The sequence below is a fragment of the Euprymna scolopes genome, chromosome 27, assembly GCF_053919585.1.
Source record: "Euprymna scolopes isolate OS-2025 chromosome 27, ASM5391958v1, whole genome shotgun sequence".
NCBI lineage: Eukaryota > Metazoa > Mollusca > Cephalopoda > Sepiida > Sepiolidae > Euprymna > Euprymna scolopes.
In genome coordinates, this window is record NC_136508.1 from 43,107,604 (window position 1) to 43,131,069 (window position 23,466).

Below are 23,466 nucleotides of genomic sequence, written 5' to 3' on the forward strand. Positions count from 1 at the left end.
AAATTCAGTATTACGATTTCCGAAATTTCGTCCCAATGGTGTAGAAGTGAACATTTTTTTTTTTTTTATGCTTGATTTTAGTCTGACAGGCCAGTACCAAGCGTCGGAAAACTTTTCTTAAAGAAAGCTAAAACAAAAAAAAAAAAAGGGGGGGGGTAGTAATACCACATATCGTCGTGTGTGAATTTGTGCGAGCTAAGGTGTAAAATTTTTTTTTTTTTTTTTTTCCCTCCGCGATAAAACAGACGACATTTTTATAAACTTGCGTGACGTCACGCTTCGCGCCATATTTAAATAAATTTTGTTGTCGAACGAAAACACCCAGAAAAACTTCAGATTGAAATTTGTCTTAAAAAATGTCGTCAGATTTGCAGGGCGATGAAGAAATACACATTTCAACAAAATCCTTAAGAACAATGGTAAGTTATTTATTTATTTATTAAAAAAAAAAAAAAAAAAATGAGCATTAAAACATTTTTTTTAAAATTCAGTCAAGTTTGTACAACTTTGACATTGAACATTTTAGAAAAAAAAAAAGAAAAACTCCGTGAAATTTTTGTTTTATTTTAATTTTAGAAATAAGACAAAAAACTTGAACAATAAAAAAAAAACGAAAATTAAAAAATAAAAATATCTAAGAAATTTAATAATTCATTTTATTTATAGGAAAAAATTTATTTAAAGAAAAATTAATAATTATTATAAAAAAAAAAAGCCATGTTTTACAATAGACAACAAAATGATGAAAGGATAAAAGAAAAAGAAAATGGGTAAATATACAGATACGCTACAACAGAACAACGACCACTAATTTGTTTTTTAGGGGTAATCGAGGTCGTTGACAACGAATCTGATAAGCAAACCCCGGGGCAAATTTACCGTTTGCATGGTATGAACCCCTGAACCCACGAACTACTTTCCGCCATTTTAAGTTTCGTTTATGTTACGCACGCTAACATAAACGACGTCAGTTGAATGTACCTATTTACTATGCCTCCCCACGGGACAGAGTTAGACACCAGGGTCGTTTTTTAACGTGGAGAAAAGGTACAAAAATAAAAATTGTCTCAGTCGTGAGGGATTTCTCCTCCACCGAAAGAGAACAAGAAAATGAAGTGCAGCATCTGAAGAACAGATACTACACTTTGATCTTGACCAAATGTTGAATGTGCCTTCACGTTGCAAACTGCCTTTTCACATGGCGTACGAATCTTTAGCGGAACATTTAAAATTATATGAAAAAGAAGAAATGCATTTCAAGAGGGAGTGGTAATGTCGGAAAGACTCCCCCCCCCCCAGAACAGAATTTTTTTTTTTCATTGGCGGACAATTTAAAATTCGAAGAAAAAGTTGTCTAAAACAAAATAAGGTGAAAGTGCACTGGGGGACCACCCGAAGATTTACCTTTAAAAAGTTGATTACGAGGAGGTTGAAAATGAGAAAATGCCTTTCGGAATAAACACCCCCAACCTCCCCATGTTAAGAACGGCTTTCGGAATAAACACCCTTTGCAGATTGAACAACCAGTGAGGCAACCGTGCATTGATCGTCTTCGGGTGGTCCCTCACTCCCCCAGTGCACTTTCACCCAAAATAATTTAATAAACTACTTTTTGGGAAGAATTTTTTTTTTTTGTCTTACGTAGTTTTTAATGCATTTTAGACAATGTTTTCACGAGCGGTACTGGTCGCGATTAGAGTTCCCTGTCGAACACCCTAAAAAAACACTGACTTCTCCCTTAGTTGCCATAGTAACTAAACGATCATGAATTTTTATCGACTTTGTTTTACTGTTTATGAATATTGAAATAAAATACATTACTACACATAATTATTAATCATATCTCACTTTTAATCACTTTTATCGACTTTTTGTTTTACTGTTTATGTGTCACTTTTATCAACTTTTCTTTTCTTTTTTAAATAGCATTTTCTTTTTAAATGACGACGTTTTTACTGTTTATGAATATTAAAAGAAAAATAATTACTAAACATTTATTAATAAAAAAATGGGTGCTAGTGCACTTTGATCCGCGCTATATTTTAAATCGTATTTCTAAGCTTTAATGTTTTTTTTATTCAATTGTAAGGTTAAAGTAGAGAATAGGTACAAAACACCCTCTCCATGTTAAGAATGGCTTTTTAAATAATAACGTTATTTCAGCACAAATCAATAAGTGCACTAGTACAATATAAAAAAAGTGAGACATAAACAGTAAAACGTAGTCATTTAAAAAAGAAAAGAAAAAGTCGATAAAAGTGATTAAAAGTGAGATATTATTAATAAATGTGTAGTAATGTTTTTTATTTCAATATTCATAAACAGTCAAAACAAAAAAAAAAAAATCATGATCGTTTAGTTACTATGGCAACTAAGGGAGAAGTCAGTGTTTTTTTTTTAGGGTGTTCGGCAGGGAACTCTAATCGCGACCAGTACCTCACGAGCTGTAGGGACTGCCAAAAGTCACCACAGAATTACCCCCACCCTATATGTAACACGATGTAACTTTATTATAAATTAATATTATCAGTATAACTTTTGTACCATTTTAAAAAAAGGGGCAAAATAAACCTGTAATAATTAAAAAAAAATTTTTTTTCATCCAACGAAAATAATGAAATTGCGAGAAGAAAATTGTGTTTACATAATTGGCGCTTTAAAATAACGTTCCTATGTAGTAGACATTCCGAAAGTGTGTTTAATAAATCTAGCAAAAATCAACTAATGATCAGATTTTCCTGAAATTTTCGATACTTATCCATTTTAGAATGAAATTACATATAAAATGCAGTTTTCGTGGTAAATGTTTACTTTAACTACAACAGAAACACCGACCAATAAAATTTGGTTATCATAGGTTTTCGGAATCGATGACCATGAATCTGATATTCAAACCCGTAGTAAATTTACACTTTGCATGGTATTAACCCCTGAACCCTCACACTATTTTGTGCCAAATCACCGTCATCGTTTATGCTATTCTTACATGATGTGTTCGCGCATGGACGCGCGTAGTAAGGTGACTTGTCACCTCGCGGAAGAATTTTTAAGCAGACGGGTGGTGGCGCGTTACTTCCGGTAAAACGGTAAATTAAACTGCAGAAGCACCTGTTAAATGTTGTACAAATTTTATAATTGAATAACTCTCCCCTGCAAAAAAATTTAAAAAAAAACGAAAAATAAAAATGTTTTTGTAAATCGCTCGTGAAAACTTAATTTTTTTTAGATCAATTAAAAAGCATCGAAAACTACGTAACACAGAAAAATGAATCACATGTTGTTGTTTTTGAAAACTTGTTATTTCAAATGTCTGCTAAAAAATTCTTCCGCGATGTGACAAGTCACCTTACTACGCGCGTCCATGCGCGAACGCATCATGTAAGAATAGCATAAACGATGGTGGTGCGCCGGTGAGTTGGCACAAAATAGTGCGAGGGTTCAGGGGTTAATACCATGCAAACGGTAAATTTGCGACGGGTTTGAATATCAGATTTGTTGTCATCGACCCCGAAAACCTATAGCAAAAACAAATTTTATTGGTTGGTGTTCTGTTGTATTTAAAGTATACATTTACCAATAAGTTAAAATAATTTTTATAGGGACATTAAGAAAAAAGCCCTAAAGTCCGTATTAATGAATTCGATATAACTCGAAGAAAAATGAATTTCTCGAACTACCGATATTATCATTGAATTAAGCATTGTTTATTTAATATTTTCACACAAGAAATCATAATAGCAAAAATATTTCTACTTTTATTTATTTTTTTTTTATATCACAGATTTCGCATAATTTTTATATGCAAGATTTTAATTTCCTTGCAAGAATGTGAAACTCTCGGCGTAACATAATTTTTATATAATCTCGAACAATAATTAAAAAAAAATATTTAAAAACAGGAACATGGAAAATACTTAAATTAAAAAAATGATACAAACGTTCAGAATAGGAATGTATGGATGCACGTCTTGAGAAAAAGAAATCTGACACCCCTACCTCCTTTTACTATCATGACTCATTTTGAAACAGTGTTTTGATTGGCTGAAATTACAAAGTTTTATAGGTTGCGTTTTGCCGAACGGCATAATTACTTGCCTTTTGAGAACTAATTAAGCTGTATTTTGTATAAACAAGGTGCAGGTGCTTTCTTTTTATTTTATTTAATTCAATATCTTAGGACTTTATTAATTATCTTTGAAATAGACCCAGAAAACTAATATTTATCGTTTAAAGGATTTTTACAATGAATTTATTTAACTTCAAAATTTAGCTGAATTGGTTAGCTCGCCGTGAAAACATTTTCATAACTTTTTTTTTTCACGATTAGTCTCTAATCTTTAAAATGCAATAAAAAAGTAGTCGGAAACCTGCAAAAAAAAAAATTATGATAAATCGACTTTCAAAACTAGATCCCCCTATTTTTGCTCGCACCTACTAAAATGCATTAAAAACTACGTAAGACAAAAAAAAAAATTCTCCCCCCCCCCAATTTTTTATTTATTTTTTTTATTTTGTTTTAGACAACTTTTTCTTCAATTTTAAATTATACGCCAATGAAAAAAAAAAAAAAAAATTTTTAATTCTGTTCTGGAAAAAAAAGTCTTTCCGACATTACTCTTGAAGTGCATTTCTTCTTTTTCATATAATTTTAAATGTTCCATAAAAAATTCGTACGCTATATGAAAAGGCAGTTTGGCCCTTGTACAGTTTAATCCAGACATAAAAAAAATGAAAATATCGAAAAAAGGTTATATTGTACGTATCTGTTTGGAACTGAAGATCTCCGAAAAGCAATTTCACTTAATTTGATCGAGTTCTTTTTTTTTTTTTTTTTTTTTTTTTTTTTACAGCGGAAAAACACGTTTTCATGAGAGCGCGTTGAAGGCAGGCTTTTTGGATTTTTTGTAAATTTTTGTTTGAATTTTAGAAACACCACGGGGAGATAACTCCAGTTAAAGCGCCGACACTCCCTCCCCATATTTAATACTAGCTTTTCTTCCTAAAAATCGAACCTTTTGCTCGGTATCATATTTTATCGCTGTAAGAAAAAAACTACTTGATGAAATTAAATGAAATTTTTTTTCGGAGAACTTCATTCCATAACGGGTTAGTACAATTTAAACTTTTTTCGATATTTTCATTTTTTAATGTCTTGATTGAACTGTAAAAGTACCGGCAGTTTGCTCCGTCGTTTATGTGACCGCGCATGCGCGTAGCGTAAATTTAACCAGTTCACGTCATAAACTTTTCAGTTTATTGAATACTAAAATTTGATAAATTTAAAATTTGATAAATTAAACGGAAAATGGTACCTTTTATTTGTTTTTAATTTAACGGGGAAAATTCAATGTTTTTTTTTATTTTTCGAAAACGCCAAAAATGAATGGGGAAATTTTAAACAACAAATTTATATATATATATATATATATATATATATATATATATATATATATATATAACGGAAAAAGTCACATTTGTTTGTCGGTCGGGCCAGCATACAGTGTTTACCCATGTATTGGAAAATTCAAAATGGCGCCCGACACTCTCTTTAACACGGTAAGTTCAGGAAAAGATGTTATAAATAATAAACTAGACAAAATACTGTTAGAAATTCGCTCATATGTTACCGTGACATAAGTTGACATATATTCGGTGTTTTTTAAATAGTATTTTATCTAGTTTATTATTTATAACACCTTTTCCCAAACTTACCATGTTAAAGAGAGTGTCGGGCGCCATTTTGAATTTTCCAATACATCGGTAAACACTGCATGTTTTTCGAGCTGAATAAACATGTTACATTGAATAAAAGAAAAAAATGTATCTAGTTTGGTAGAAAAGTAACTTATCTTGCCTTTGATAATATTTATTTGTTATATATTTGTTTTTTTTGACAACTTTTTCGAATCTGTGTACAGTAATACAAACCCGATATATTTTGTATATGAAATTAAGTGAAAGTACAGAATAGAAACTCCCTAATGTTAAGAATGGCTTTCTAAATGTTATTTCAGCATGGTAAAAAAAAAGATGCATAAGTAGGTGTGTCAAAATTTTTTGTGAATTTTTGACACCTTTAACACAAAACTGCGAATAAAATATACAAAACTCGTAATTTTTCTTTTGAAAGTGGTTTGTTTACTTTCTTTATGGAATATACTTCCAAAAAACTATTACAGTTTTTTGAAAAATAATAGAAATATTATTTTTTATTTGTTAAAAACAGTGTTTACAAAGTGCCTGCGCGCGCTCATGCAGTCAATTTTTTTTCTACGTAATAAAATTAATTGAATTTGATGAGTTTAATTTTTTTCCAATTATTTTCAATTTAAAAATCTATCAAAATTTGTCTATTGGTTCAATTTTTTTGCAGGTTTAATGTGAAATTTTATGCTCTTTCCAATAAACCGAATATAATATTCTAGACAAACGTTTATTTTTAATTCACCCCCCCCATTTTGAAATGTCTATTAAAATGGAAATAACTAATTTTCTCACCTCAGATTTATATACCACAAATTAAAGAGAAAAGATGAATAAAATAATCTAATTTAAAACAAACAAAAGTTTTGTGCAAATTTACATGTAAAGTCAAAAGTTTAAAACCTTTTTTTTTTCTTTAAGTGAAACCTCACATTTTTTTAATTTTGTCCTGAAAAGATTGAATACCTACAACAGCTGCATTCAATGTTTTTTTAGATTTATATAAAAAAAATCACTCCATAAAGAAGAAATAAAATATATTAAATAAAAAAATTCATATATTTCTTTAAGAGAATAAAAAAAATGGAAAATTGGTTGAGTAGAATTTGTTTAACGGCAAAAACTGATAAGTGAAATGTGATTATTTTTCACGTACGGTGGCCCATATAGACCACTTTTATTTGCAGCAAACATGCCAGAAATAGGGGATTTTAATTCTGGCGCTTTTAGGCCAACTGGAAGAAAGACATTTGTCTCCCCTTTCTTCCAGTTGTGACCATCTGATATCGCAGTATTTTTGAATCCTTGCTTAAAAAAATATAAGTTAAAATTCGTTGATTTTCTTGAAATCTTAAAAAAAAAAAACGATTTAAAAAAAAAAAAAACAAATATTGCATATTTTGCTATTAAACCTGTTATTTTAAAATTTGGTCTTTGCACCTTTTATTGAAAATAAATTAGGGTTTAAATTGCATTTTTCAAGTAGTTATAAGCTTTGAAAGATAGTAAGTCTAATTATTCAAGTTTTTCACATATTTTTAATGGCGATTTCTAACACTGCTTGTGCATAGTTATCAAACTTTTTTTCTAGAAGAGTTGCAATTACGAATTCTTCCCAATTTGCTAATATATTGTAAAAAAAAAAAAAATCAAATTGGATAGAATTCGTGAATCTGTTGAAAATTTTTTATTAAATCTTAGATGAGGGATCACTTTTTTATATAAATTTAATATGAAATGATCACCCATTTTCTGACTGTCACAAATTTGGCAAATTTTCTGTGTACACTTTGCTTTAGTTTTTGTTTTTACACATCTTTTATTTAAAAAATGAGGGCAATACCTGTAGAGGCTATAGAAGTCGGGTGGAAACGTTAACAAACAACACTCGTTTGCCAGATAAACTATAAAGATAACACCAACGCACACCAGTTGAATTGCAAACTCACACAAAAACAATAATTGACGCTAGCAATACAACGTTATTGATCTATGAAAGGGATCTCCAAAGTTTTCGAATTTATTTTTATTTTTATTTACTTTTTTATTTTATTATTTTATTTTTATATTTATTTATTTTTTTAATTTTTTTTTTTTTAAATTTTTATTTTATTTTTTTCTATATTTATTTATTTTTTTGAGCCCTGTGGGCCAAAATAAAAATAATGATAAAATTTACCTGGGCGTGTTTTATACGGTTTTGATGTCATTGAAACTGGTTCTTAAAAACCTCACTCTTTTAATTATTTTCTGAACAAAAAGAAAAACCACCATACTATTTTCATACATTTCTATTAAATATTTTCTGGATATTTTTACATTTTTCATAAGAGCTTCACGAGCCGGATTAAAGACTTTGGCAGGCCGATTCTGGCCCGCGGGCCATAGTTTAGAGACAGAGACTCCTGATCTATAAAAACTTAAAAAAAAAAAAAAAAAAAGCGGGGGAGGGTGTATACTGATGAATTGGAATGGAATCAGAATCTTTAGATGAAGTGTATATTTCTGCTGTAAGTGAATATGTCTAAAAATGCAATCTTTGTATACATTTGAAGTAAGCATGGGAAGAACGCTTCCATCTGGTAACCATATGAAAGAACTTAACACGAGCCATATGCCCACCCCATACTTAATAGTCATCATATTTTCTGGTGAATGAATACTGTGTCAAGATATCTATTTTAATCATGGCGTGCCTCTAATAAGTAGCATCTATCTGTTTGAGAAACTCAACAAAAGACAATGGAATTATGTGAACCATTCAGAACTTTGTGTGTGTGTGTGTATATATATATATATATATATATATATATCCTTTATTCATCTTTCGATTCTTCCTCTCTTACTATTTTAGATGATTGTTTATTTATTACATACTAGCAGGCCATCCGGCGTTGCCCGGTTGTAATTATGTTTTTCTAAACAGTTCACTTCTTGTAAATAAAAAAAATAAAAAAATACTCGAGTTGAGATCGAAACCAAAACCTAAAGACAGTGAGCCAAGTACGATAAACATTAGACCAGCTTGACATGATCTTTAAAAGATGTTTTCAAATCTACTTATTCTTAACATAAGGGATCAGTAATGTGAACCATTCACGCATGCGCATTCATAAAACTGTTAGCAGATAAAAAAATCAGATTACTTCCACGTACCAATTTTTCAATTTTGGCCTTTCAGTAGCCCTTTTTTCTGGATGAAAACTGATTAAAGTTTTCATCATGTCTCAATACCCTATATACTAAGATTGTAGATAAAATATTTGTTGAGAATATAGCTTGCGAATTGTCCTCACACACACACACCCAGACATCCACACACACACACACACACACACACACACACACACACACACACACACACACACATTCTTTTATAGATTAGCTTGTACCCACCGGCATTACCCGGGAAGTAATGAGGGTACTGTTACTCCCAGACTTGAACCCCATATTATTTGATCTTATTTTCTAAATTCTTTTAATTTTAAAAATCTTTTAATATAAACTCTGTTTATGCGGATTTTAAAAAAACGAACTTTGTGAGTTTTCGATGTATATTTTTTAAATTTTAGATGGACAGACGTTTACCCTTTATGTAATAAATTATCTGGCATCCATTTGGCATTGCCCAAGAAGTAATGTTCCCAGCTCTGAACCCTATACTAGTGCTGAAACGATTAATCGGAATCGTAAGTCAGAAAAATCGGAAATTTTGGGGTTATTGGAATCAGAAAAATTTGTGCCTATCTTCCAATACCAAAAACGATCCCTTTAATTATCTTTTTATTTCATTTTGTTTAAAACAAAATCTTCCACCGCAGGTAGTTAAACTTCCAGTAAAACTAAAATCTATAGACCTCCCCCCTCTCCTTACTCACAGGCATGTTTGTACGTTGGAGAAAATACAGTTAAATATTTAGAGATTTATAAAGAATCGAAATCAAGGAATTGTGTTGGAATCGGAAAATATTGGAATCGTCCCATCACTATCCCATACTATTTTATTTAAAAAAATTTTTTTTATCATCTTAAAAAAAGAAAGACGCTGCCTTTGCTGTTTATAGCTGTACTGTGCAAGCACATACCTCACAATATTATTGTAAAAACCTTTAATAAAATTGATGTCAACCTTTGATTACTTGTAACACTTTTACTTGTTTGAAGATAAATTCTAAGTTATTGGGTCTATTTGTACAATTAAGTCTGATTATCATAAATAAATGGTTGCAGGGTTATTATTAAACTGGCCTAGTGTTTAGGAGAGATGGAGACAAATTCTAGGTTGAGCCATCCATATATGAAAGGCTTCCTTCAGTCTTGACAGACTATGGATGCTCACTGTAAGGATATCTGCGCATGAAATTTTTGTGGCAAGAGTTGCATAATCTCCAACCACACCTCTCCTTAATCGACATTGTTGAATACCAGTGGCAAGTGGAGGTTCAGGATGACTGAAAACAATGCCGAGATAAGCGGAAAGCACACACAGCGCCTAGAATTCCTAAATGGTCACCCATCTGGTACTAGGCAGGCTCAACGTTGCTTAACTTCGGTGAACTGATGAGAACCAGTGTGTCAATACGATTATGCCATTTATGGAATTCTACCATAAATTCATACTTGTTGGGTATCCCGGAATATATCAATTAAATTCCAATTGTATACATGATTTGTTTTTATATCAGAATAAGACAACGAAATCACGTTAATTAAAACATATGGCACGCCCATAATGTTGCAGGTATATTAATAACGTTTCATGTGGATGAACACTTTACAAGAATCGTATTCTCTATACTTCATCACTTGTACTAGTTTTACGAAACGTTTGCACTGCATGTTATTATCATCTTGCTTATTTGATATCAAAGCTTTATTCCACAGCATCTGCCATGTTAAAGATGATTTCCTCATTTACAAACTGTAAACCGATAACCTTAGAATATGCGTTCAAAATGCAATTGATACCGCTTTTTTTTTTCTCTTTTTTTTTTTTTACATGGAGGTAACCACTTATCAAGGCCCGGAAGCCACTCGGGGATAATGGTTATTGCATGTACAGTAATCAATGGGATAGTATCGTAGATATCATTAGTATTGGAGATTTGCTAAAGTATCTTTCTTAAGGACTTGAAGACATCCAAGTTGTAGTCAAGTGGGGAAACAGGCAAACGGAAGAGAGTTCGACAGGCGTGCACTTCTAAGAAAGAAGCTTTGTTCATGGAATCTACATTTTGATTTAGGCACAAATAAAGAATGGGGAAAATTACTGACAATGGTTTCAGCTAGACTGGTGTTTTTTGTGAAAGATTGGTAAGGGGGGGGACAAGAGATTGGAGCTCGGACGAGCACCTGCGCTTTCTATTATTATATATCGAGAGGTAGTTAATACAGCATAATAACGATTCACCGTTAGATAACCAAAGTTAACGATCATTGAGCCTGGTTAGTACTAAAATTCGTGACCATATGGGAATACCAGGTGCCATATGTGCTTTCTGCTTATTTCTGGAATCGGCCAGTGTTGACTCAGGACAGGTGTGGTTGAGGATTTTACAACCCTTGCTTCAGAATTACATGTGCAGGGAGTATCCATTGTTTCTCAAGACAGAACAGAGGTTAGTACTAAAATTAGTGAAAATTTGGGAATATCAGGTGCTGTATGTGCGTTCTGTTTATCTCTGGAATTGGACAATGTTGACTCCAGAGAGATCAGGATTTTATAACCCTTGCTTCAGAATTACATGCGCAGGGGATATTCATTGTCTCTAGAGACGGAATGGAGGCCATTTTTTGTGAGAGGTGGTGAGGGTGTAGAGAAGAGAAGATATTACGTGACTATGGAAAGATTTATTTTAAGAATTAGTATATCTTAATGTATGTTGCTTTTTTTTTATTTTATTTATTTTTTGTTTTACAAAACATTTTAAATGTAGAGATTGTTCTTATCGTTCTAAATTCTTGTGGAAATCCTTGAAACCTAATTTTTAACAATAAAAAAACAAAACACAAAAAAAAAACAATGAATACCCCCTGATTAAGAAAAAAAAAAAAAAATCCATTAAAAATCAGATAATTATCTAATCTTAATAAAATGTCAGTATTTATCAATTAATGGATGTTAAATTTTATTTAAAAAAAAAACATCTTTTTAGATGACAAATTACTTCAACTAAATTTCAAAGACGAAATATGTCTTAAATCAGTAGTCATTACAAAGAAGGTGCAAATGAAAAAAAAAAAAAGAAACTTTTGGAAGAAAATGATACTGATAAATTGGAAATATAAATATTACATCTTTAGTTTTAAATACCAGCTGCAAAAAAAAAAAAAAAAAATTTCCATTTCATCTACAGGATGTTAAAGGTGGTCACTGAATTTTAACTTCCCAAGATATATTGCACCCTTAAAATTAAGAGGCAAAGTAAAGTAATTTAAGTCAACTAAAAGAATATCTATTTAAAAAAATTTTTTTAATGTTTTACAAGGGAGCGATAACTAGTACTGTGACAACAGCATATTCTTTTCATTGTTTTTACTCTTAAGTATATATCCAACACAGACACGATTAATCAACCGAGAACCACATCACTACATAAAAACATAAGATATCAATGGATATATACCTGAGAATCAAAACAAGAAAAAGAATATGCTGTTGTCATAGCCTTAGTCATAACTTATCACGGCCTGAAGGGTTAGTGGGTTTAAGGTATTCAGTGAGACAACGGCATACTTAAGTAATAATGGTGGAAATTAAGTAGAATTTGATTATTTAAGGGGCGGCTCAGCAAGAACTTGTTTACATTTGACTTGAAAATGACCATGTTGTAGTCGGCTGGAATGCCAGGCCTACGGTATAGTACCGCAAGCGTAGAGTTCTAGAAAAGAAACTTATTTATAGAATTTGCATTTAGATTAAAACACTGATAAAAAATGGCGGGGGTGATTGTTGACAGCGGTTGTAGCTAGACGTGTATGTTGTGAATATTTTGCAGGGACCATAGATTGAAGCTCAGTCGAGCACTTGTCATGAAAATAACGATAGCATAGAGATACACTTGTAACATCACTTATGAGAGAAAAAAAGGTGCAAGGAAAAGAGGACATCTACTAGGTTTTAAAACCGCTTTTCTTTAAATAACATAATTACTTTACATCAACATTTATTTATTAATGCATACTCCAAATTGCACTCCGATCAGATAATTCTGATTTTTGATAACTCCGGTTTACGATCAGGGTGTATTAATTTTTTTTAATGGGTATTGCTCCAGACAAAACATGAAGCCACTTGATGTAAGGAGCTAAGTTAAAAATATCCTTCAAGGTCAAAAACTAGCAAATAAGTGTTATATGGATAGATTTCGACCCAGAAAACAGTTCTTTCCTCTTTGTCAGAAACATGGCTCCCGGAATATGAGGACTAGGGGACAGAATAAAGGAAGCAAGAGTTATGAGGCTGAAGCTTGGGACGCTATGCTCTTTCTATGCTCCACTTTTATATGGATAGATTCCAACCTATAAAACATCAATTATTTTGTCAGAAACCTTGCTTATGGAATGTGAGGACTAAAGAACAAAATAAGGGAAGCAAGAGTTACTGGAGTGAAAAGTAGATCTTGGATGATTTATTTTTGGAGGCTTTGCAACTCTCCAATTTTTTTTTTTTTTTTTTTTTGTCTCTAACATCTAATATATAAAACTCACCTGTCTCTTAAAATGTATGTTTGTATTATTTTCCATCACGTTTACTGTTTTTTTTTTTTTTTTGGGGGGGGGGGGTCCAATTTTTAAAAATGTTTCAACATTTAAACAGTTATTTCGTTCGCTTATTTATTTTCCATTTTATTATTGTTTTGACTTACCCCCCCCCCCCCTCATACAGACACGCACCTCACCATACCCGGGCAATGGCAGGTACCCTCGCTAGTCTAATATATAAAAGGCAAAAAATGTGTGTGTGTGTATGTTTGTACATCTCGACAGACGACAGATCCTGATGAAATCTGTATCGTTTTAAAGCTCCATCCTTTGGACGACAAATATAAAAAAATTGGCCAAAAACATTCATTCCTTCATTCTCAATTGAGCAGTTTTGTACAAGCAGGGGGTCACTTTTTTTTGCCGACATTTTAGCAAGTCACAGTCTTCTTTTCGATTGACTATGCTTAATTTCAACGTACCGAACTTCCGATTGGGCGATGGAAACCTTGGCTAAGAAACCACGTTTTTTTAACTCTTTTTTTTTTTTTTTTTTTTTTTTTTTCCTCCTTCACGTTATGGGTTCAAGCCTGCCTGCCTACTACCATTTCTTTTTAACACCTCTGCCTACTTTTTTTTTGATCTCCTCCTCTCGCTACTACCACTTTTATTACCCCCCCCTCCACTAGGGGGGATTTCCTTACTACACTAACTAAACACCTGGCCCCCCCCTCCAGTCTATGCATGAATCTATAATTACAAAACTCTGAATCTCGCTTGCCTGTGCATCTTATCTTCCAAGATTGGGTGATTCCTTCTTTTTAAAAAAAAAAAAGGGATGATGGGTGAATTTGTGTAAAGGCGTGGCTCAGAATAAGGGTGGAAAGTTTTATGTTTTGGTCTCCGTACTAGCTGATGGCATCCAAGTCACGTATTTTTTAGTTTTGATGTTGCTGCTTTATATTAGGTTCAATATAATAATCGATAGAGAATTGTCTCTATAATAATAAATACGTAATCTGCATGAATTAAAATATCATATTTAAACGTATCTTATGACTGGGTAATGCCGGGCAACCTGCTAGTAATATATTTATATTTCAGTAATGAATATTCCAAAGCACATATATATAATTGAAAGCATATACAAGGTGGATTGATAAAGTTGTTGCCCTAATGAAAACAACACCACAACTTTATTTTATAACTTTTATTGAAAAAAAAAAAAATCAATTCGGGTAACTTGATTATGTAGTAGAGCTGACATCTATTCAATGTAGCCACCTTCAGCCTCAATCACCGCCTCGATACAGTTCTAGAACTGGAAGCATGTCTTTTTCACAAGCACTGGTGGGAGCTCGGCGAATACTTGGTGGATGGCAGTGATCAAGCTGACTTTGGTGTTGTGTGAGGTCGTGTTGATGTTCTTGACATTACCAAACGAAGTAGTCCAGCGAGTTCAGGTCGGGGGAGGAGAGGGCCAGTGAGAGAAGGCTACAAAGTCGTAGCACTCCTTCTGAAGCCAAGCCTGAATTTCTTTGGACTTGTGGGTCGGCGCCAAGTTCTGTTATCATACCCAGGGTCTGCCAACAGCTACCTGAATGCACCAGGGGATCACCACACTCTTCAGCACATCCAGGTGCATTTTGGCGTTGATTTTTAAGCTGACTTCAAAGATGTGAGGTGGCATGATGTGGTCCTCACGTGAAACCACACTAAAGACTATAACCGTGGCCAGAAACTTTGTTTTCATCACTCTGGGCATGTCCCTGTTATTCGTGGCAATCCAGTGATGTATTTTAAGGGTGCTGGCAATGGTCCTGTTATTATAACTTGGATTAGTAGAGAGCATGAGTTGTATGATGGTGCATCTCCGATCTCGCTCATTGAACATTGTGTCACTTTCAGACATGATAGAAGGCTCCTATTGCTCTTGGGATTTACATACACGTGACTAACTAGTAGATGGTTTGCAACAAAAATAGAAAACTGGTTTTCATCCAATGGAAAAATAGAAAACTGGTTTTCATCGAATGGAAATGGAATCATGTCATCTTTTCTAGGGCGACAATTTTATCGTTTCATCCTGTATATAAAATAAATCTAACATTTTCAGATATAAATTTGATTACAGCCACAGTGTAATGAACAAAAAACCTTTTATTTTTTAAATGCGTTAATAAAAAAAACCTAAAGCTATCAACTTTTATAATCTTGTGGCATTTCAATAAGAAACAGGTACTTTTTTCTTTACGACAAAGTCACCTTTTATCAAGACCTAAAAGCCATTTAAGTATAAGGATTAATGACTGTACAGTGGTCACTGAAACAGCAGCATAGTGATCATTAGTGATAAAAATTGGGTAGAATTTGATTAAAGAATGGCTCAACAAGAACTTGTTTATATTGAACTTGAAGGCTACCATGTTGTAGTTTGCTAAAAAGCAATTCAGTGAACAGTTCCATAGGTAGGCAGTTCTACAAAAGATGCTTTGTTCATGGAATTTGCGTTTTAGATTTAAGCACAGATAGTGGGGAAAATTGAGTGGTTGTTGCTAGTTGAATGTTTTTTTTTTTTTTTCTGTGAAGTTTCGCAGAGGAGACCATAGATTGGAGCTCAGTTGAGCACTTGACATGGAAATTACAATAGAGCAGAGACAGGTTCACATCTCTTCTGTATGGAAAGAGATTGCAAAGAGGAGTAAAGGATGTCCCTCTCTCCCTATTAGGTTTCAAAGCCGAACTTGAACTCTGGCAAGGCCGGGTAGTCTTCCGAGCGACTCCTTCCAGGATGTGGCAACAATATTCCATTTTATGACATATCTGGTTCTTGTACAGTTAGAGGACTGCATCAGGTGTAAGATACCTTCTGGAATGGTAAAATGATGCAACCATTTTTCCAGCGACCCTGGCAACAGATTTAATGTAACTCTTCCATTTCAGGTCAGGAGTGAAGGTCAAACCCAGAAGTTTGTAGAAGTAGGAAGCTTGTTCAAGATGAGAGCCATTCATATTAGAACCAACTAAGGATCAGAGCATTGGTAATAAAGATAGAAGCTTGGTTTGGGATGTGTTAAAATTAACCTAGCCATCTTTTGCCCCATTGGACTCCATTGAATGTCATGAATTAGATTTTTTAATGTGTCTCTCTGGATATTGTAAGACTTTAATGTAATAAATCAGTCTGCTACCTTGGTGCGCTCGTATGACCCGAGTCTGCTACTCTGGCGCGCTCGTATGACCAGAGTCGGACATTTTAGCAGACTTGTAAATTGCGTACACAGCTGTTGCTCTACAACACATATTTTTTAATTTAAAAAAAATTTTTTTTTTTTATTACATTTTCACACCAAACAAGGCATATTGCCACTTTGTTGTAGGGGGCTACTATCGGGGACATGGGCATCAGGGGTACTGTGTAGGGTGTTGGGCAGCAAGATGTCGGTTCACGTTGCACTTGAACTTCTGCATGTCAGTACAGTTGGTGAAGCAGGGACCCGGCAGGAAATTCCAAAGTCTAGCTGTCCTGGGGAAGAAACTACTGGAGTAGAAGGCTCTCTTACATCTAGGGATCTCTACTGTGAAGGGGTGGGATTTAGCTGCTTGTCAGGGTCATTTACGTTGCTTGCAGTTCGTCAGAGCATTCACCGTTAAAGTACTTGTAGAAAAGGCAGAGGGATGCAACATTTCATCGATGGGGCAGGGGCTGAAGTTTAGATGACAGTTCAGGACCTATTAGATTGGCGACTCTCTTTTGAACCATATACTCCATACATGGCTTTCCGTGTGGTAGGGATATCTCCAGAGAAGATACCTTATATGTGCTTTCGGGTTGCACTAGCTTACACCACTGCATTTATATTTGCCCTCTATCGCCCCCACAACAGTGGGTTACTCTCTTTTAAGAGCATTTCTGAGAAAATTGACCACATCCTGTCTGCTCATCCTTCGGCTAACATTCACATTTGTGGTGACTTCAATGTCCATAATGTGGAATGGCTGACCCACTCAAATAAAACCGATGATGAGGGGAGGTTTTGTCACGATTTTGCCATTGCCTATGACCACACTCAGATTGTTCACGAACCCACCCGTGTACCCGATACACCCGATCAATATGCAAGCCTTCTAGACCTATTCCTCACAACTTCCCCTGAGCTGTGTTCATGTTCCATTCTATCTCCTCTGGGATCCTCTGACCACTCTGTTGTAGCAGTGAATATAAAAATGAAATGTAATAAGTCTTCAGACGTACCTCTCCACCATACTGTATATCGATACTCTATGGCTGACTGGGACAGCTTCCGTACATTCATATCTGACCTACCTCTGCATTCCATGTTTAAAAAGGATGTGTCCTCTATAGTATCAGACCTGACTGAATGGTTAATTGTAGGCATAGATCGATTCATACTATCCAAAAAATTCCAACAAAAACCTAACAGCCAGCCATGGTTCTCCCCAGAATGTGCTGCTGCCATCGTGCACAGAAATCACTTTTTCCATGACTACCAACGTAATGGATGTACTAAGGCTAAAGCTGCTTTCAGGACTGCCAGCAACCAATGTAAAAGAGTAATAAAACATGTAAGAGAGCTATATGTTCAGTCTGTTAAATCCAAAGTAGCTGAGCAGCGGCTTGGTTCCCACCAGTTCTGGCAAATAGCAAACAGGATCTTGAACAGAAGCGTGCATTCTATCCCAACTATCATCAATGGACCTGAGGTCATCTCGTCGGCATCAGACAAGGCCAGACTATTTGCCAAGAACTTTGCAGCTAATTCTACCCGATGCGACAATAACCACTAACTCCTTGTATTTCCTCCTATAACAGACAACATGCTATGCAACATACAAATATCTGTGCGTGAGGTCGCCAAGCTAATCAAGAACCTTGATTCCAGTAAAGCAACTGGCCCTGATGGCATTCCAGTTATAGTGCTGAAAAAGCTCCAACCAGAACTTGCCCCCATACTTATAAAACTGTTTAAGTGTTGCCTTAAGGAGAAGTGCTTTCCAACACCCTGGAAAACCTCGTCAGTATGCTCTGTATTTAAGATTTCAGGCGAAAAGTCGTCTCCCTCTCAGTACAGACCAATAAGTTTCCTGTGTGTCATGAGTAAGTTGTTGGAATCCATATTAAATAAAAAAAGCAGTCAACCACCTCAACAGAAACAACCTTCTTAGTGACATGCAATATGGTTTCCGTTCTGCAAGATCTACAGCAGATGTGCTAACGGTTATATCACACAGGATTAGTGAATCTCTTGACAAAGGTTTCCTTTCCAGGGCAATTGCTCTTGACATATCAAAGGCCTTCGACAAGGTATGGCATAAGGGCCTACTTCACAAGATTTCCAGCTACGGTATTACTGGAAATGTTTTCTCAATCATTAAATCATTTCTCTCTGATAGGTTCATAAGAGTAGTGGTTGATGGGCAGAAATCAGATGCCCACAGTATTAATGCTGGAGTCCCCCAGGGGTCCATCCTGGGCCCAACTCTCTTCCTGATCTACATCAATGATCTCCCAAAACACATACTTAAATCATTCGTTGACATCTATGCTGATGACATGACCATCTATGGCAACACATCAAAGGCCGTAAATGATAAAGTTCTCTCTAATTCTCTCTCCTCTGATCTTGAACGCGTGGTACAATGGGAGAAGAGGTGGCTGGTCAGTTTTAATGCATTCAAAACCAAGCTTCTATCTTTATATCATCAACGCTCTGATCCCCATCTGGAATCAATTGAAATGGATGGCTCTCGTCTTGGGGAGGCTCCATGTTTTGACAAGCTTCTGGGTTTGACCTTTACTCCTGATCTGAAATGGAACACGTACATCAAATCTGTTGCCAGGGATGCTGGGAAAATGGTGGGATCCTTCTACCGCTACAGAAGATATCTCACTACTAATGCAATTCTCTATCTATATAAAAGCCAAGTATGTCCAAGGATGGAGTACTGCTGCCACATCTGGTCAGGAGCTGCAAAAAACAGCCTATCCTGCCTTGACAGAGTACAAAATAGACTTCGTGGTTTAGTGGGGATGCCCTTTTCTCTTCCCTGTAACCTCTCTCCCACAGAAGAGACGTTGTGAGCCTGTCTTTGTTTTATCGTTATTTCCATGGCAGGTGCTTGTCTGAGCTCCAATCCCTCGTCTCTCCTCGCCAATCTTTCACGAGAAACACCCGTCTGGCTGAAACTACTGTCAGTAATTTTCCCCACTCTGTATCTGTGCCTAAATCCAAACGTAGATTCCATGAGCAAAGCTTCTTTCTTAGAACTGCATGCCAGTGGAACTCTCTGCCGCTTGCCTGTTTCCCACCTGACTACAACTTGGATTCCTTCAAGTCCAACATAAACAAACTCCTGACAAACCGCCCTCTTAAGTAAGACACTCTATCAAAAACCCCAATACTAATGATTACTACAATGCTATCTCATTGATTACTGTACACGCAATAACCCTTATCCCTGAGTGGCCTTCGGGCCTTGATAAGTGGTGACCCCCATGTAAAAATAAAAAATACATGAGCGAATGGTGGCCTTATAGAGGTATAGGATACTTTCGGGTGTTAGTATCTTTCTAACACGGTAGAGAGAACCTACCTTCTTCGCAGCGGTCCTGGCGATACTCTCGATATAATTGTTCCAACTCATGTTTCTTGAGAGCGTTAGGCCGAGGAGTTTAAAGGATGTACTTTCAGATAGTCATTGGCCATTGCTATTGGTGGTAAAGAAGGTTTCTTGTAATTATTGAAGGAAACGAGTTTAGTCTTGGCAGCATTGAATGTGACCATCCATTTATGTCCCCATTCCACTACAGATCGAAGGTACTCCTCTATTACTTCTGCCATTTCTTTAGATATGTGTTCATTTGTTTTCCTGTCGTGTCTGTTATAGTGTGGTGTCATCAGCATATATACCCATCTCACAGGCAATTTTGTCAGGGAGGTCATTTATGAATATTAGGAATAACAGAGGTCCCAGGATATACCACTGACGCACTCCCACATTTATATTGTATTGTTTGGATGTACGACCGTTGAGAACAACCTGGATTTTTCTCTCATCTAAGAAGGATTTAATTATGTTATGTATTCTTCCAGTGATACCATATGATCTGATTTTCCTGAGAAGACCTTTATGACATACTCTGTCAAAAGCCTTAGATATATCTAGAGCTACCGCTTTATCCTTCCCCGCTTTGTCCAGTGATTGTTATATACGTTCTGAGATTAGTTAGTATGTCTGCTGTTGAACGGGCTTGTCTAAATCCATATTGTTGGTCAGTCAGAAGTTTAGCATGTGTAAGGTGATGGACTAGAGCTTGGTTAATTAGGGTCTCAAATATTTTGGCGAAAAGTGGAAGAGGCCAATGGGGCGATAATTTACTGGGTCAGTTCTTTCGCCAGAATTCTTGTAAACTGGTACCACAGCAGCAGTTTTCCAGCAGTCCGGAAAACAAGATCCATTAAGGCATTTGTTGTAAAGTTTGAAGAGAACTGGAGCTACTTCGGCAGAGCACTTTTTTAATAGCACAGCCGGGATGAGATCAGGTCCACATGCTTTTGCAGTGTCAAGATTTCTTATGATAGCATGCACCTGAGAAGGGGAGATTTTCAGATCGTCTAGTGTGGCGTCTGTCCGCAAAGGAAAGTCAGGGAGGGGGTGGTTGGCAGGGTCCAGTTTGGAGTTGGAGGCAAACCGACTGGCAAGCATGTTAGCCTTCTCAGTTGCAGAGCAAACAACCTCATGATTGTTGGATAATGGGGGAATTGTTGATTGCCCATTATTTACTACACTGTTGTAGATTTTCCAGAAGTCGCAGGTTCCTAATTTCTGCGCTTCTATGCGTTTTTTGGTGGTTTCAGTAAATTCTCTCTATTCTTTCTTACAGTTACTTCTGGATTCTATATACTTCTGCCTGTTTGAACTGAACTTATGTCGGTTAAATCTGCGGTACGCATGCTGCCTTTGCGCGATGGCGGCTGCACAAGTAGAAGTAAACCCTTGGGAAGAGTGGGGCTTGCTATAAAATTTCCACGTGGGAACATGTGCTTCAATTGCTGTTTTGAACCATTCAGTGGTCTCATTCAGCAGGAAGTGAAAAGAGATTTTACCATGGGGCGTCCCTGATGAGATCCCTGATGGCTTCCCAGTCAGCCTTTTTATAATATCTCGTTGTTTTGAGCAGTAGCTCTTCAGTTTTGGGTCTAGAATTTAGGGCTATTTCAACTATTACTACTGCATGATCGGCATTCCCAAGTGGGCTGTGGGCATTATTTATACAGTCATCGGGAACTGTGGTCAGAAACAGATCTAGAAGTGATGCGTGTTGTTCTTGCTGGTCTGGGAAACGGGTTGGAAACGTAACCATCTGTGATAGGGAATGAGATATAGAGAAGTTATATGTAGTCATACCAGCTGCGTCTGTGTGAGTAGAAAATCCAAGCTAGTTGTCTGTGGTGCACATTGAAGTCACCAAACACATGCACTTGTGCGCTAGTGTCAATGGAAAGTGCTGTATCTATGCTGTCAGAGACTTTGTTTATTAGGGTACAGTCCTGTGTCGAGGGAGAGCGGTAGAGAAAATAAAAGTAGCTAATGTTATGTTGCATGTTAAGTCTAAAGCACATAAAGGCTTGATCGTCCGATTCTAGTTTAGTTTCTCTAGTCAAGGGGAGGGTGTTTCGAATATATACTCCAAGCCCATGCATATGTCTATCAGAGTCCTTATGGCAGAGTGGGAGATATCCAGGCATGTTAAAGTAGTTAGAGGGGATGGAGGAGTGTAGGTTAGTCTCACTTAGTGCTAAGATATCCAGGGTGTTTGTTAGGAGAAATGCTTTGACATCATTTAAATTAATTCTAAGCCCACGGATGTTCGTAAATGCAAACCTCAAGGGAGAAGGCAGGTTGGTTTTGTTTGAGTTAGGGCCTGGTTTTAGCGTAATTTTTTATTGTACTGTCTTTTTTTTTTTTTTTTTTTGAAGAGTTTCAGTTTAGGCAAGTGGTGCTGAACAAGGGGTTATGCAGAATACCAGACATGCAACGCAAGCAGACCATCAGTTGTCCTGCCATTTTCCGTTGGTGCTGCATATGGAAAGAGATATGTTAAACATTAAAAGGAAACCAGTTTGTTTGTTTTTTTTTTTTTGTTTTTTTTTAGGCTGTTCATGTATTTAAAAAAAATTGTTTTCATTACTTGTAGGTTTCCAATAATCATTTAGTGCAGTCATGCTAACATTACTAAATTCCTTCTAATGTATTCATGGATGAAGGGTATTTCAGTAAAAATCTTTTTGCTAATTTGTTTGAAGCAGGTGGTTAATCTTGTGTGTTATATGTAAACATGTTTTTTCTTTCAAGTTGGTTGCCAAAAGTTTTTTTTCATTTTCTTTTACTCTTTTTTATCTGTCTTGAAGTCATCTAGAATGTCAGTCTAATATGTTCAACCTTTTCATGGTGGTTATAATAAATCGAGCCAAAGAAAAATTTTGATCCCAAAGTGTAGTATCTGTTCTGTTTCTATATTCCGTCTCTTCTGTCTTCAGTATCAGAACAGGTACTACACCTTGAGTACAATCCACTTCTCCAAAAAAAAAAAAAAGCTGTAGCATAAAAAAAAAAAAAAATTCTGGCAAATCTGACTTGTTTATCATATTTAGACGTTTTTTTCTTTCTTTCAAATGGGTTGCCCCAAAACTTATTTTGCATAAGAAATTTGCATATTATATATTTTTTCAATCTTAAAATTTTGATAATCTAATATTTTGACTTTTTCATGGTGTCTGTAATATATCAAGCCAAAACAAAAATTTAAATCCCAATGCGTAGTATCTGTTCTGATACATTTTATCTGTTCTGTCCTTGTTCAGTGATGAAAGGGAAACCTTTTAAATTGAAACTATTATTTTAGTTATAACCAAAATGCCCCTTTTTGGGAATTGGATTTTACCCGCATAAAAACAGATTCTGCCCTTATGAGGAGGCGAAAAATGACAAGATGCACCTAAAGAAGATTGGAGGTTACATCGGCCGAAACGTAAA

The 23,466-nt window shown here is 35.2% G+C and overlaps 1 protein-coding gene across 1 annotated transcript in view; it reads left to right on the top strand.

Moving 5' to 3' along the window:
• Positions 1 to 266: 266 nt before the first annotated feature.
• The window catches only part of LOC145248840 (heat shock factor 2-binding protein-like), a 592,183-nt gene continuing 568,983 nt past the window's right edge, over positions 267 to 23,466 (top strand). Inside the window, exon 1 of the mRNA XM_080110563.1 lies at positions 267 to 419. Within this exon, the coding sequence (XP_079966689.1) occupies positions 357 to 419 (63 nt within the window). The 5' untranslated portion in view covers positions 267 to 356. The remainder of the gene's footprint in view (positions 420 to 23,466) is intronic.